The 13,700-nt window shown below is 43.8% G+C and overlaps 1 protein-coding gene across 1 annotated transcript in view; it reads right to left on the bottom strand.

Moving 5' to 3' along the window:
* The window catches only part of P4HA3 (prolyl 4-hydroxylase subunit alpha 3), a 119,361-nt gene that overhangs the window by 75,253 nt on the left and 30,408 nt on the right, over positions 1-13,700 (bottom strand). The window contains exon 2 of the mRNA XM_030200006.1: positions 12,279-12,421. Coding sequence (XP_030055866.1) covers positions 12,279-12,421 — 143 coding nt within the window. The remainder of the gene's footprint in view (positions 1-12,278; positions 12,422-13,700) is intronic.

The raw sequence follows: 13,700 nt of genomic DNA, 5'->3' as shown, positions 1-13,700 counted from the left end.
AAAAATCTTTTCCTCTTTAGTCCCTTTATCCCACACTCCCACTGCACTGAACACCACTTGTTGGGAAGACAGCCCGACCCAACTTCCAAGGGCCTCTGATAAGAATCTGGAGAGAGTTGACCAGAACCGCCGAATATACCTACACTGCCATAGTCCATGTGTAAAAGTTGCATTCCCCACTCCGCATTTTCTACATCTTTCTGAGTCTATTACTCCTGTCTGCCCGAAAAGTATGCTCTATATATAGTCCTAAAGTGGCTCTCCTGTAGCTCTGCACTATACACTATCCCTTTTGTTCCCTTAAGGGCTGCCAGAATTCTCCCCCCTGTTGCCGTCTCTCCTGACTCTTTACTCCATCTTTTGGCCAGTTCACTAACATCCCGTACTGGTCTGTGTCGTCCTAGGGCCTTGTAAAACCAAGATACGGATACTTGCCCCGCTGGATCCCCAGCTAAAAATTCCCTAATCTGCCCTCCAAACTTCATCGAAAGAGCTGGTTTATGGCGACCCCGAATATTATGAAGCATTTGAAAATAAGCCAGCTTTGCCAAGGGCCCACCTGTACAGCGCCTCTCGAACTCCGAAAGTGGCAGCACTGTCCCATCAACCTGTAGAAAATGTTCCAACAAATTCACCCAAATCTCGGAAGATTCTGTTATCACTACCTGCCGGGAACTCTGCATTGCCGGAGCGTGGTAACAGAACACTGCATTCTGGATTTTGGTCCCACAGCGCATCGGCCTCAAGAGAACACTTGTTTTGAAAGGTGCCGGAATTCCAGCTGCTTTTGCATGTAAAAGATAATTCATATCCCAAGGGTGAAAAAAACGCTTTTTCCCATCTCATATCCGTGAAATCTGTCGTACCTAATAACCAATCCCTCAAGTGCCTTAGGAGGCATGCTTGATTATAGGCTGACGAGAAAGCTTTTAAAAGGTACACTCTGTTCCTTCCGGCACAAATTAAGATGGCCCAACTCCTCAACTCCCGCAGCACACCTGCGGAACAGCCGCAGCACAGAGGTTGAAAAACGCTGAGCTAGAAGATCAATGTATAACTCCCCATTTTGCCAAAACAATTTAAGATTTATGAAAAAAAAAAAAACATCTTGCTTTCCAAGCTCCAAAAGTCTGGAAAGAACTGCAGCCATGTTTTAGTATTCTGTCTAACATTTCCTTTTTAAAAGAAATCTGAAGACTTTTCTTTTTAAGAAATGTCTTTGATATGATTTCCTAGGAGTTCGTCTTGGCAATCTTTTAGTATTGTAAACCGTGTTGAACCTTGTGGAGTAAGCGGTACACAAGTACAATAATGTAACATAATGTAAATGTGATCCCCAGCCATGCTCCGCCGATGTGCATACGCACACCTGCCTGCAAAATACAGGCTATCGCAGTTATGCGCATATGTACAGAATAGTGCATATCGAGGGTATATGCATGTATGTGTACATCTATGCATATATGCGAGTATTCTGAACATTTATCATATGTGGTGCCGAAATCTCAAGAAAGATATAGTAGAATTGGAAAAGGTGCAGCGAAGGGCGACTAAAATGATAGCGGGGATGGGACGACTTCCCTATGAAGAAAGATTAAGGAGGCTAGGGCTATTCAGCTTGGAGAAGAGACGGCTGAGGGGAGACATGATAGAGGTATATAAAATAATGAGTGGAGTGGAACAGGTGGATGTGAAGCGTCTGTTCACGCTTTCCAAAAATACTAGGACTAGGGGGCATGCGATGAAACTACAGTGTAGTAAATTTAAAACAAATCGGAGAAAGTGGTGAAGGCGGTTAGCTTAGCAGAGTTTAAAAAGGGGTTGGATGGTTTCCTAAAGGACAAGTCCATAAACCACTACTAAATGGACTTGGGAAAAATCCACAATTCGGGGAATAACATGTATAGAATGTTTGTACGTTTGGGAAGCTCGCCAGGTGCCCTTGGCCTGGATTGGCCGCTGTCGTGGACAGGATGCTGGGCTCGATGGACCCTTGGCCTTTTCCCAGTGTGGCATTACTTATGTACTTATGTACTTATGTACTTATAATGTGAATATTATATTTATGTTTATTTAAAAACTTGATATACCACCTTTCACAAATCAATCAAGGTGGAGTACAACAGTTAAAATCATAAAAAACAAGAGCACCAACATCAAATAGGACAGAAGACCAACAATATAGGACAGGTAAGAGACAGGAAGAACAAGAAAGATAAGTTAAACACCAACAACCCAACCTACAAAAAAAAAACATAAGTCAAAGGAATGCCCGAGAAAACAAAAGCGTTTTAAGAAGACTGCAGAAACGAGGAAAAGAAAGCTCTGATTTCAGAAGAGGTGGTAAAGAGTTGCAGAGAGAAGGAGCCAAACAGAAGAAGCCAGAAGCACGAGTTCAACTAAGTCGGGAGCAGTGAACGGAAGCAACAGATAAACGGCAATCAAATGCAGATCGAAGAGTACAAGAAGGCGTATATGGAGTAACAAGACTAGCTAAATAAAGGGGAGAGCCCAAATGAAGGGCTTTGAAAGTGATAGTCACAATTTTATGAATGATATGGGGTTTTTTTTTTTATGGTTCAACATTTTTATTGATGACAAATTCAAAAGAAACACATTCAACAAAATGAGTAACAGATAGTCAAATATGAAATTGTACTCAGTAATAACAACATGGTACCGTCCGTCATCAAACTTTTAACACTTTATCCCCACCCCACCCTTCTATTTTTAGCTATTTAAGTTCAACATTGTTATTGATGGCAAATAATTTTTCACTTAACGCTAGAAAAATACAGAAATCTAGACTTATAAGTGCTTTCTTCAGTTTCAAATTTTCTATTATCCATCATCAAGTTCTCCCCCCCCCCTTTTATATCCTCCATCCCCTTCCCCCGTCCCACCCCTCTTTAGCCTTAACAGTCTTGGTTACAACAAGGAAAGAAATTCCAACCAATCCAATGCAAACCAGTTTAAATCTAGAATATACGGGTTTTTAATTGGAAGCCAATGATTTTCTTTAAGAAGGGACGTAACACGGTCATAACTTCGAGCATTTGACAGAATACGTATAGCTGTATTCTGTACGGTCTGTAATTTAAGGAAGGAAATCTTGTGGAGACCAGCATATATGATGTTACAATAATCAAGTTTTGAAGCTACCAGAGCATAACGAAGAGTGGCACAGTTGTCATTATCTACTTTATAGAATTAATTACCCCTTAATATGTCCCTACCCAAAGAGCTTACAATCTATTCTAGTGCAGGGACGGGCAACCTCGGTTCTTGAAGGCCGCAAACCAGTTGGGTTTTCCGGATTTCCCCAATGAATGTCTGTTTGCATACAGTAGAAGCAGTGCATGCAAATAGATCTCATGAATATTAATTGTGGAAATCCTGAAAACCTGACTGAGCTGTGGCCCCCGAGGCCCCAGGTTGCTCCACTAATGGGTACCTATGAGACAGTGGGGCTCACTTTCAAAAGAGAAAAACGTCCACAAAGTGGAATACATCTGCATTTGGAAGTTTTTCTCACAGAAAACATCCAAATAGGTATTTTCGAGACCAGTTTTTAGACGTTATTCTCTATGAAGCTTTTTCTATGATGTCCAAATCACTAGGGGGCATGCCAGGGTGTATTAAGGGCGGGATCTGGGTGTTCCTAACACTTGGATGTTTTTATGCCGTAGTGGAACAAAACCATCCAGTGCTATAAGTTGGACATTTTGGTCCAGAACTGTTTTTTTTAAATTTATTTATTGGTATATAATCAATGTACAAGCCTAATACTTGAACAAGAAAATCAGAAAAGTAAAGTTTACATCAAATAGAGAAAATAGGAAAATATTAATCCTCTTTAGACCACAATTAACGGGGGCCTGTTCAATATATAACTCAGGAGATAAGCTTCAAGAAATCATTTCACAGAAAAACGCGATAACACGCTATACCCCGCCCTTTTCATTTATCCTCAACTGTGGGTAGTACTAGTGTGAACCATTTTTAGATCTATAAAGGCACGTAATTGTTCTGGAAGAAAGAAACATATTTTATCCCAGTGTAATTAACAACACATTTGCATGGGTGATTAAGATAAAAAGAAGCTCCCAATGCCAAAGTGTCCGTTCTTAAAGCCAAAAACGCTTTCCTCCTTTCTTGTGTTTGTTTTGTAACATCTGGAAATATCCAAACTTTTTTGCCATAAAATAAAGTTTGCAAATTTCAGAGGGATGGCCTTTTCACCGCTTTCAAATCTTGCTCAAATACGAATGAAACCAACAACGCCATCCTTTCTGAATCTGCTGATAATGATGTTTCTAATAATTCAGATATATATTTAATAAATCTTTCTTTTCTTAACGAGTCATTTCCAAAGAATTCTCTGAGGTTCTCTTGTTAGGTATATAATATATCCGATTTTCGCGATGCGGCTTTATGTTGCTCCAGCAAGAGCGCTGAAAGCAGGGTTTGGCGATTCAGGAGCGTGCCCTCGATGTGGACAGACTCTTACGACGCTCGGCCATATGTTCTGGCTATGCCCTCGTGTGGCGAACTTTTGGTCTCGGGTGCTGATTGAAATCAAGACTTACTGGGGCCGCACCATTCGGAGTCATCCGCTGTTGCTTTTTGGGATCTATAAAAGTGTGAAACCTACAATCCCAGGTTTTCTATCCTTTGTAAGCCGATCGGTGTTAATTGGAAAAAAGACTACACTGCTGAGCTGGCGAGAAGCTGGGACCCCGTCAATAGGCGTCTGGAGGACGCAAATGATTGAGCTACTGAAACTGGAAAGATGTGGAGTAACAGATTTCTCCTCTGAGGAGGGCAAGAACCTGGAAAAACATGGGCAAACTTTTGGGACACATTGCAGCCAGCAGCAAGAGGCAGAATCCTAAGTTAACTTCATTGTTGGACTTCACCTGTGAGACTTTGGACTCCTTGCAATTAATAAAGGATAACAGCTTTGGGGGGTGGGGGGGAGGAAGAGGGGGGGACGGGGGGATGTAGAGACTGGGAGAGGAGAGGAGTTGTATTTGTTAATGTTTATTGCACCTGTACATGAAAATCTTTTCGTTAGATTGTTCATTCTAAGTAAGTTCTGTTGCTTTTGGAAACTTAATAAAAATGAGTTAAACATAATATATCCGATTTATCAGAAGAATAGTTTCCGGGGTAAATTTCAAAACTTCAAGCAAATATTTCTTAAACACATCCGAGGGAATAGTACCCGGAGATTTTGGAAAGTTCAGGAAGTGAAGATTTAATCTACGGTTATAATTTTCTATCTGTTCAATTTGTCGTTATCATTTTGTCTTTTACCACCATAGTGGAGCAATCTTGTAACTTCTTAACATCATCTTTATTATATTTATTTGAGTGTTAAATTCTATCTTTATGCCTTCTAACGAGGTAGATAAAGTATCAACAGTACTCACTAAAATCGAAACTTCAGCTATAGATCTGGCCACTGTATTATCCAACTGTTGGAGAGCTTCCCAAATGCTCTCCAACGTTACTGTCTCTGGCTGTTTTAATAGCGCAACATGCTCAGTTGAAGCACAAACAGGCGTCAAACCCCCCTGTGGTCCCGTCTTCTCAATACATCGATCCGGAGGTCTACCCTCAACATTTTCAGGTTCAGGAGGCTCCATTGAGATAAACGTCCTTCGGGGAGAGGCGGTGGATTGAGAGCCAGGGGAGAAAGAGTGGCATCCAACCCCAAGTCTGCGGGGTCTCCTCCTCCCGGAGCAACAACAGGGCTCCTCCCGGAGTTCTGGACAGGGGCTCTCGTGGCAAATCTTTCGATAGACTGCTGCTGGGGTGAAAAGGTTCTGGCCATCAAGGAACCAGCCTTAACCATCCCCTTACGTTTGGTATGAGGCATCGTGATTGAGGAAAAAGTTTTATTCAACGCAGCCAGTGAGAGAGTTCAACCACGATCAACAGCGTGCCGCCATCTTGACACACCCCCGTTGCCCAAATCAGCTGCCCTGAATGACCAGATGACCACTGCAGGAATAAAGGAATGACACCTCCTTACTCCTTCAGTGGTCACACCCTCCCACCCTGCAAAGATGTAAATGAAACAGTACATACCAGCCTCTATGACAGCTGCAGATGTTATGGCCAGTCCTATTAGAGCAGCAAACAGGTCCCTGGAATAGCCTAGCAGAGAAGGGGACCCAGGCCCATAATCCACTCTATTACACTTATGATGGAAAGTGTCAGCCCTCCGCCCCCAAACCTACTGCACCCACATATAGGTGACACCAGCAGCCATAAGGACTATTGTAGTGACGTAGAGTGGGGTACAGTAGGTTTCCATGGGTTTTGAAGGGTTTATCATAAAATATAAGGGGATAATGGTGAGATGTGTACCTAGGACGTTTTATGTGAAGTCCACTACAATGCCCCTGGGTGTCCGTGTGGCCAGCTTGATTTTGTGCTTTTTTTGCACTTGAATGTTTTTTTAAAATTTTATGTATTTATTATTACATTTGTACCCCACGCTTTCCCACTCAAAGCAGGTTCAATGCGGCTTACATAATAATATGGATTACAGAGTATTGATAGAGAAAATATAAGTTAATTATAGCAGACCAATAAAAGAGATATGTAGGTAGAGATGGGCAAGGGTGAAGGGAGTAGGAAAGGTATGAGCAAGGGGCAGGTGATCATTGGAGGGGGGGTAGAGTTGCGGGAGGGGGGATGGGACACATAAGCACAGGGAAACTTGATGGGAGATGTAGTCTGGTTCATTGTCGCTGTCTCCTGGATATGTGTTGGGCAGATGGGTTCATAGGACTAGTCTGGGTCATTTGGGTAGGCCTGTTTGAACAGATGGATTTTTAGTGATTTTCGGAAGGGTAGATAGTCGCTGATAGATCTGATGGGTCTGGGGAGGGCATTCCAGAGTTGGCTGCCTAAAGAAGGAGAAGTTGGATCCATATAGGTTTTGTACTTGATTCCTTTGCAATTGGGGTAATGTAGGTTAAGGTAAGTTCGCGAAGTTTCAGACATGTTTCTGGTGGGAAGGTCAATTAGATTGAGCATATAGCCCAGAGATTCACCGTGGATAATCCTGTGGATTAATGTGTAATGGTCCAAAAAGATAGACACTAAGGAATGGTCATTTTCAAAGAAAAAAGATAGACATTTTTCTGGTTTGAAAATGATCATTTTCACTACTTGATTACTGCACGTTTTCAGAAAAACATCCAAAGTCGGATTTAGATGTCATATCGAAAATGCCCCCTCACTGTCTTGCTCAAGATCAGAGAGGCATGTTAGAGGCAGAAACAGTAGTTGAAGCTTGGCTTCCCTGGTTCTCAAGTCACTGCTGTACCAACTAAACCACTTCCTCTCTAGTATCTGCCAGGATTAATGGGGAAAAACGAGTGAACGCAGATGTCCATTACAACAGCCAAACACAGTCAGGCATCCCTAAACCATGACTGAACTAAGAGGGGAAGGACAGGGCTGGACCACTCTACGAATGCCCGGTTTCTTGCACACTTAATTTCAGCTCATGCTACTTGCCACTGTTTCAAACAGGATGTTAAGTAGCTGAACTTTTTTGATCTGACTTACTGTGGCAGGCTCTTATTTCCCTAGGGCTTCTTCGGTATTCAACTGTGACAAATGAAGTGTTTAATTGAAATATCTGAAGGATTCCATTATGAAGGTAATGTAGTGCAACAAACGTTAGTGTTGCTGCAAAGCTGCCCAGTTTCTCAGTTCCAGGAGGGAGACTATTTGGCTAGTTCTGGTTTTGAACTCATTACATAAGGCTTGATTCAAAATTTGTCAAAGGTGATTCGGCTCAAATTCCAAGGCAGACTGTTTCAAAGGAATGGGGCCGTAAAGAAAAAGGTACTTTTCCATGTTGACTCCCAGTAGGCTTGGGATGGGTTTGGTAGAACAAGTCTATGGTCATTAATCGAATGAAGTAGAAGGGGGGGGGGGGCATACGGAATTGTTAATTTGGACAGATAATCTAGTAGTCTAGTATGAAGGGCCTTAAATGGATAGACATTTATGTCCTTAACTGTCTGCAATCATTTCTTCCCCATTTGATTTTACTCAGAACTCACCTCTTAAGACTTCTCTACCATCCACTGAGCAGCTACCAAGTACGTCTCCATATCCCACCATGACGACCCAAAAAACCTCCAAACTTTCTCAAACATCCAGAGAAGAGAAGGTGAGCGCCCCCCCCCCCCCCTCTTTTGTGATAAACCATAGGTGAGCTCCATGTTCTTCTCTCTATCTACCTCTGTTTTGGTCTCTCACCTCTCCCTTCCCTTTCTCACAGGTGGAATGTCTGACGGACAGAGAGGATGGAAAATGCAGGCTTGAGTTCACAGATCTTCAGAGGAAGCCTCTCCAGCAGCTCCAGTTTCTTGAGACGGGATCGGTCAAGACATCCAACGTGAGGAAAGGGCAACTTAGGAAAGGGAGAAGGAGGCACAGAGTCACTGAGAGAGGAGGGGAGGGGAGGACAGGACAGGACAGAGATTCCCCAAAGGGCTTAAGACTTATAAACAAATCCCCACCCAGCAATCAGATTTCTGCCTAGCAGGTAATTGTGATTGCTGTGTTAGTGTACTTAGATATTTACTACTACTACTACTATTTAACATTTCTAAAGCGCTACTAGGGTTACGCAGCACTGTACAATTTAACATAGAAGGACAGTCCCTGCTCAAAGAGCTTACAATCTAATGGACAAATGTACAGTCAGTCAAGTAGGGGCAGTCAAAATGGGGCAGTATAGATTTCCTGAAAGGTAAAAGGTTAGGTGCCGAAAGCAACATTGAAGAGGTGGGCTTTGAGCAAGGCTTTGAAGATGGGTAGGGAGGGGGCTTGGCGTAGGGGCTCAGGAAGTTTATTCCACGCATAGGGTGAGGTGAGGCAGAATGGGCGGAGCCTGGAATTGGCGGAGGTGGAGAAGGGTACTGAGAGGAGGGATTTGTCCTGTGAGCGGAGGTTTCGGGCGGGAACGTAAGGGGAGATGAGGGTAGAGAGGTAGTGAGGTGCAGCAGACTGAGTGCATTTGTAGGTAAGGAGGAGAAGCTTGAACTGTATGCGGTATCTGATTGGAAGCCAGTGAAGTGACCTGAGGAGAGGGGTGATATGAGTATATCGGTTCAGGCGGAATATAAGACGTGCAGCAGAGTTCTGAACAGATTGAAGGGGGGATAGATGGTTAAGTGGGAGGTCAGTGAGGAGTAGGTTGCAGTAGTCAAGGCGAGAGGTGATGAGAGCGTGGATGAGAGTTCGGGTGGTGTGCTCGGAGAGGGAAGGGCGAATTTTGCTGATGTTATAGAGAAAGAAGCGACAGGTCTTGGCTGTTTGCTGGATATGCGCAGAGAAGGAGAGGGAGATATGTAGAAATTAGGGTCAACAGCTAAGTTGTAGGTGACACTTTTATATTGGACTAACATCATATGTTTGACAAGCTTTCAAGAGCTAGCCCGATGAAGAGAGACATTGCAAAACTTGTCAAACATACATTATTTGGTCCAGTAGATAGGTATCACTTACAACTTGGTTGTTGAGTCATGTTCACATGCCTAGCAGGTGAAGCTCTGATCAGTTACCAATAGAGGGCAGCATAAGCCAGCAAGCACCTCTCAATCCATTCTGTTTGTGATTGATTCAGACACACCAACATAATACTGGGCATCTTCCATCAATTGCTGGCTGGCCTTGGGAATTCCTGACAGCCCCAATGGGCATTGCATGCTTGCCCGCACCTTCACCTGATCTTTTTTCCTGTGTGAAGGACAGGTCATGGTCCTTTACATGGAGAACATGAGTTCCTTCACATGGGTCTCCAAGTGCCCAATGCTAGTGGACACTGAACATTACATCTTTCGACAATCAATTATTTCACTTCAGAGATTTTAAAACATTATAACACTGCAGGGTCTAATCACACACGATTCAGAACTGCTGAAAATATCTCAACAGTTAAGGTGAAGCATTTAGCTGTGTAGGGTCTAAATTATGGAATTCAGTTCCTTTAGAATTATGGCAATTGAGTTGTTATGGGATCTTCAAGAAAAATTGAAAACGTGTTTTTTTCAATGGGCATTTTTAAATACGTAAACTCCCCAACTCCCCTCTTCCTCCCTAACTTCCCTAATTTACCTACCTTACATGAACCTATTCTACTACAATAACACTTGTAGTCGTTATTCCGGAACTGGCGAACGCCACTACGGTCCTATGTAAGCCACACTGAGCCTGCAAATAGGTGGGAAAATGTGGGATACAAATGTAACAAATAATAATAATAATATCCCAAAGCAGCAGTGTATTTGCAGTGTTTGATTCAGTAGCGTAGCTATGGGGGCCACAGGGGACTTGGCCTCCCCCAACTGGATCCAGGGCCCCTGGTTTGGCTGGCGGGGGTCCTCAACCCCTGCCAGCTGAAGCGTTTCTCCAGTGCTGCTCTCTTTACATTGCCTGTTCTGCTTCCCTCTCGTCACGTGCATGTTCAGGTTTTAATGAAACTGAGTATACGCGATACTTTGCGCATACTCAATTTCATTTAAAATCGAGCGTGCGCAACGTGAGGGGAAGTAGGGCAGGCAATGTAAGGAGACCAGCGCTGGAGAAACGCTTCAGCTGGCAGGGATTGGGGACCCCGAGTAGTTAGCTTAGCAGGGTTTAAAAAAGATTTGGATGGCTTCCTAAAGGAAAAGCCCACAGACCATTATTATTATTTGTTACATTTGTATCCCCCATTTTCCCATCTTTTTGCAGGCTCAATGTGAATTACATATAACTGTTAACGGCGTTAGCCGATTCTGGTCTGAACAAATACATAGTATGAATGAATACAAAGTGATATTGTGGTAGAATGAGGTACATGTATGGTAGGTACAATTGGGGGGAACTTAGGGATGGAACGGGGGAAGAAGCGTCAGGTAATTATTAAATTGGACTTGGGGAAAATCCACTATTTTTGGGTTAAGCAGCATAAAATGTATTGTACTGTTTTGGGATCTTACCAGGTACTTGTGACCTGAATTGGCCACTGTTAGAAACAGGATGCTGGGCTTGATGGACCTTCGGTCTGTCCTAGTCTGGCAATACTTATGTACTTAGCGAGTGGCCATTAATAGGGAAAAAAGAAAAATTGTCCATTTTACCCTGGCAGTAAAAATGACCTTAGGGCATGGGAATAACCCGCATAAGGACATGCTAAGGACACTTTTTACTGCAGTTTGGTAAAAGGGTCCCTTAGATTGTGAATCCTACAGTGTCAGACTTGTGAGTTCTTGTACCAAGTAGAGCGCTGATGAGCCCGGTACTCGGATCAGGTTCTGCTTGGTGGCCGGACACCCCCGGGTTTCACCTGCGCTGACCGCCGTTCCCCAGAGGTTCAGCCCCTAGGTGCGGGCGGCCTGCAGGGCTTACGAGACGGAGCAGAAAGCAGGGTGGTGAACGTGATGGCCAGAAAGGCAGCAGGCAAGGGAGTAATCCAGGAACAGGCAATGCTATGGAATGCGGTGTTCACTGAATGCCACGTTATAGAATTTAAATAGCAATGAGCTATTTTACATGCATTTGCATGTTTTGCATCTCTTTACTACCTACCCCAAGGAGGCCTAAAAAACCTGAATTTCGAAAGTACAACCGATGTTTGTGCCCTTTAACAACTGTTAAGGGGCAAAGAGCATGAGCTAATATTCCGCCAGTGTCGTTGTGCTCATATTAGCCCTCTCCTCAAGTCACTTCACTGGCTTCCTATCCATTTCCGCATTCAATTCAAACTCCTCTTATTGACCTATAAGTGCATTCACTCTGCAGCTCCTCAGTACCTCTCCACTCTCATCTCTCCCTACATTCCTCCCCGGGAACTCCGTTCACTGGGTAAATCTCTCTTATCTGCACCCTTCTCCTCCACCGCTAACTCCAGACTCCGTTCCTTTTATCTTGCTGCAGCATATGCCTGGAATAGACTTCCTGAGCCGGTACGCCGTGTTCAAATCTAAGCTAAAAGCCCAACTTTTTGATGCTGCTTTTAACTCCTAACCCTTATTCACTTGTTCAGAACCCTTATTTTATCATCCTCACTTTAATATTCCCTTTATCTTGTTTGTCCTGTTTGTCTGTCCTAATTAGATTGTAAGCTCTGTGGAGCAGGGACTGTCTTTTCATGTTCAAGTGTACAGCGCTGCGTACAGCGCTTTAGAAATGATAAGTAGTAGTAGTAGAGCTGTAACCTAGCCTGATAACTTCCCCACCGAATAAACCTCCTTCACCTTGGATATTTTCACTGCTCTCCATGCTGTGTGCTACGTTCATCCACTCCGAATGCAGCCTCTTTATCAGGGTGTATGCCAAGATAGGGTTTGCAATGCTTTTCTCAGCCTCTTGGTGGGCGGTGTTTACCTTTTCATAAAACCTGAAAATGAAGAGAACAAATGGCCGTCACCAACCCTCTCACTTATATGTCAAAACAAATGCAAGAAAGTAAATCTTCTGGGACAGAAATAATGTCCCGGAAAACATAAGAACAAGGAAAAACAAACAAAAAAATAATAACAACAACCTTGAAAATGTCTGCAAGTGAGTTTGTTTGTCTCATGACGAAATAGTGCATCTTCTAGAAAGAAAACAAATTCCACTTAAAAATAACACGCAAGGAAAGCTTTATGCAAAAAAAACAAAATAACGTAGGGCCCCTTTTACTGAGCGGTGGTAAGCCCAACGCGGGCTTACCACTCGCTACACAGGAAGTACTACTAATACTACGTATCATTTCTATAGCGCTACAAGGCGTACGCAGCGCTGTACACCATACACAAAAAGACAGTCCCTGCTCAAAGAGCTCACAATCTAAAAATGGAATGTTGCTAGTGGAATAGCAACATTCCATGTACAATCTCAAGTAATAGCAACATTCCAGAATCTCAAATAGTAACAACATCCCAGGTTCCACTGCACTAACCACTAGGCTACTCCTCCACTAGTAACATTCCATCTAGAAGCCTGCCCTTGCAGATCAGCAACGCAGCCACGAAGGCTTCTGTTTCTGTGAGTCTGACGTCCTGCACGTACGTCACAGGAACAGAAGCCTGCACGGCCGCATTGCTGATCTGCAAGGGCAGGCTTCTACATTACTACTACTACTACTGGGTGCCCTTCTCCCAGGGTCACCCAAATCGGCATAATCGAAAGCTGATTTTGGGCGTCCTCAACTGCTTTCCGTCGTGGGGACAACCAAAGTTCCCGGGGGCGTGTTGGAAGCATAGCGAAGGCGGGACTGGGGCGTGCTTAACACATGGGCGTCCTCTGCCGATAATAGAAAAAAGAAGGGCATCCCTGACGAGCACTTGGCCGACTTTACTTGGCCCATTTTTTTCATGCGACCAAGACTCAAAAAGGTGCCTGAACTGACCAGATAACCACTAGAGGGAATCGGGGATGACCCCCCCACCCCTTACTCCACCAGTGGTCACTAACCCCCTCCCACCCTAAAAAAAACTTTACAAATATTTGTTGCCAGCCTCAAATGTCATACCCAGCTCCCTGACAGCAGTATGCAGGTCCCTGGAGCAGTTTTAGTGGGTGCAGTGCACTTCAGGCAGGTGGACCCAGCCCCCTCCCCCCAAAGCTGTTACACTTGTGGTGGTAAATGTGAGCCCTTCAAAACCCACCAGAAACCCACTGTACCCATATGT

Source organism: Microcaecilia unicolor, chromosome 4, assembly GCF_901765095.1.
Source record: "Microcaecilia unicolor chromosome 4, aMicUni1.1, whole genome shotgun sequence".
Lineage (NCBI taxonomy): Eukaryota > Metazoa > Chordata > Amphibia > Gymnophiona > Siphonopidae > Microcaecilia > Microcaecilia unicolor.
This window is presented reverse-complemented; position numbering and strand designations above follow the sequence as displayed.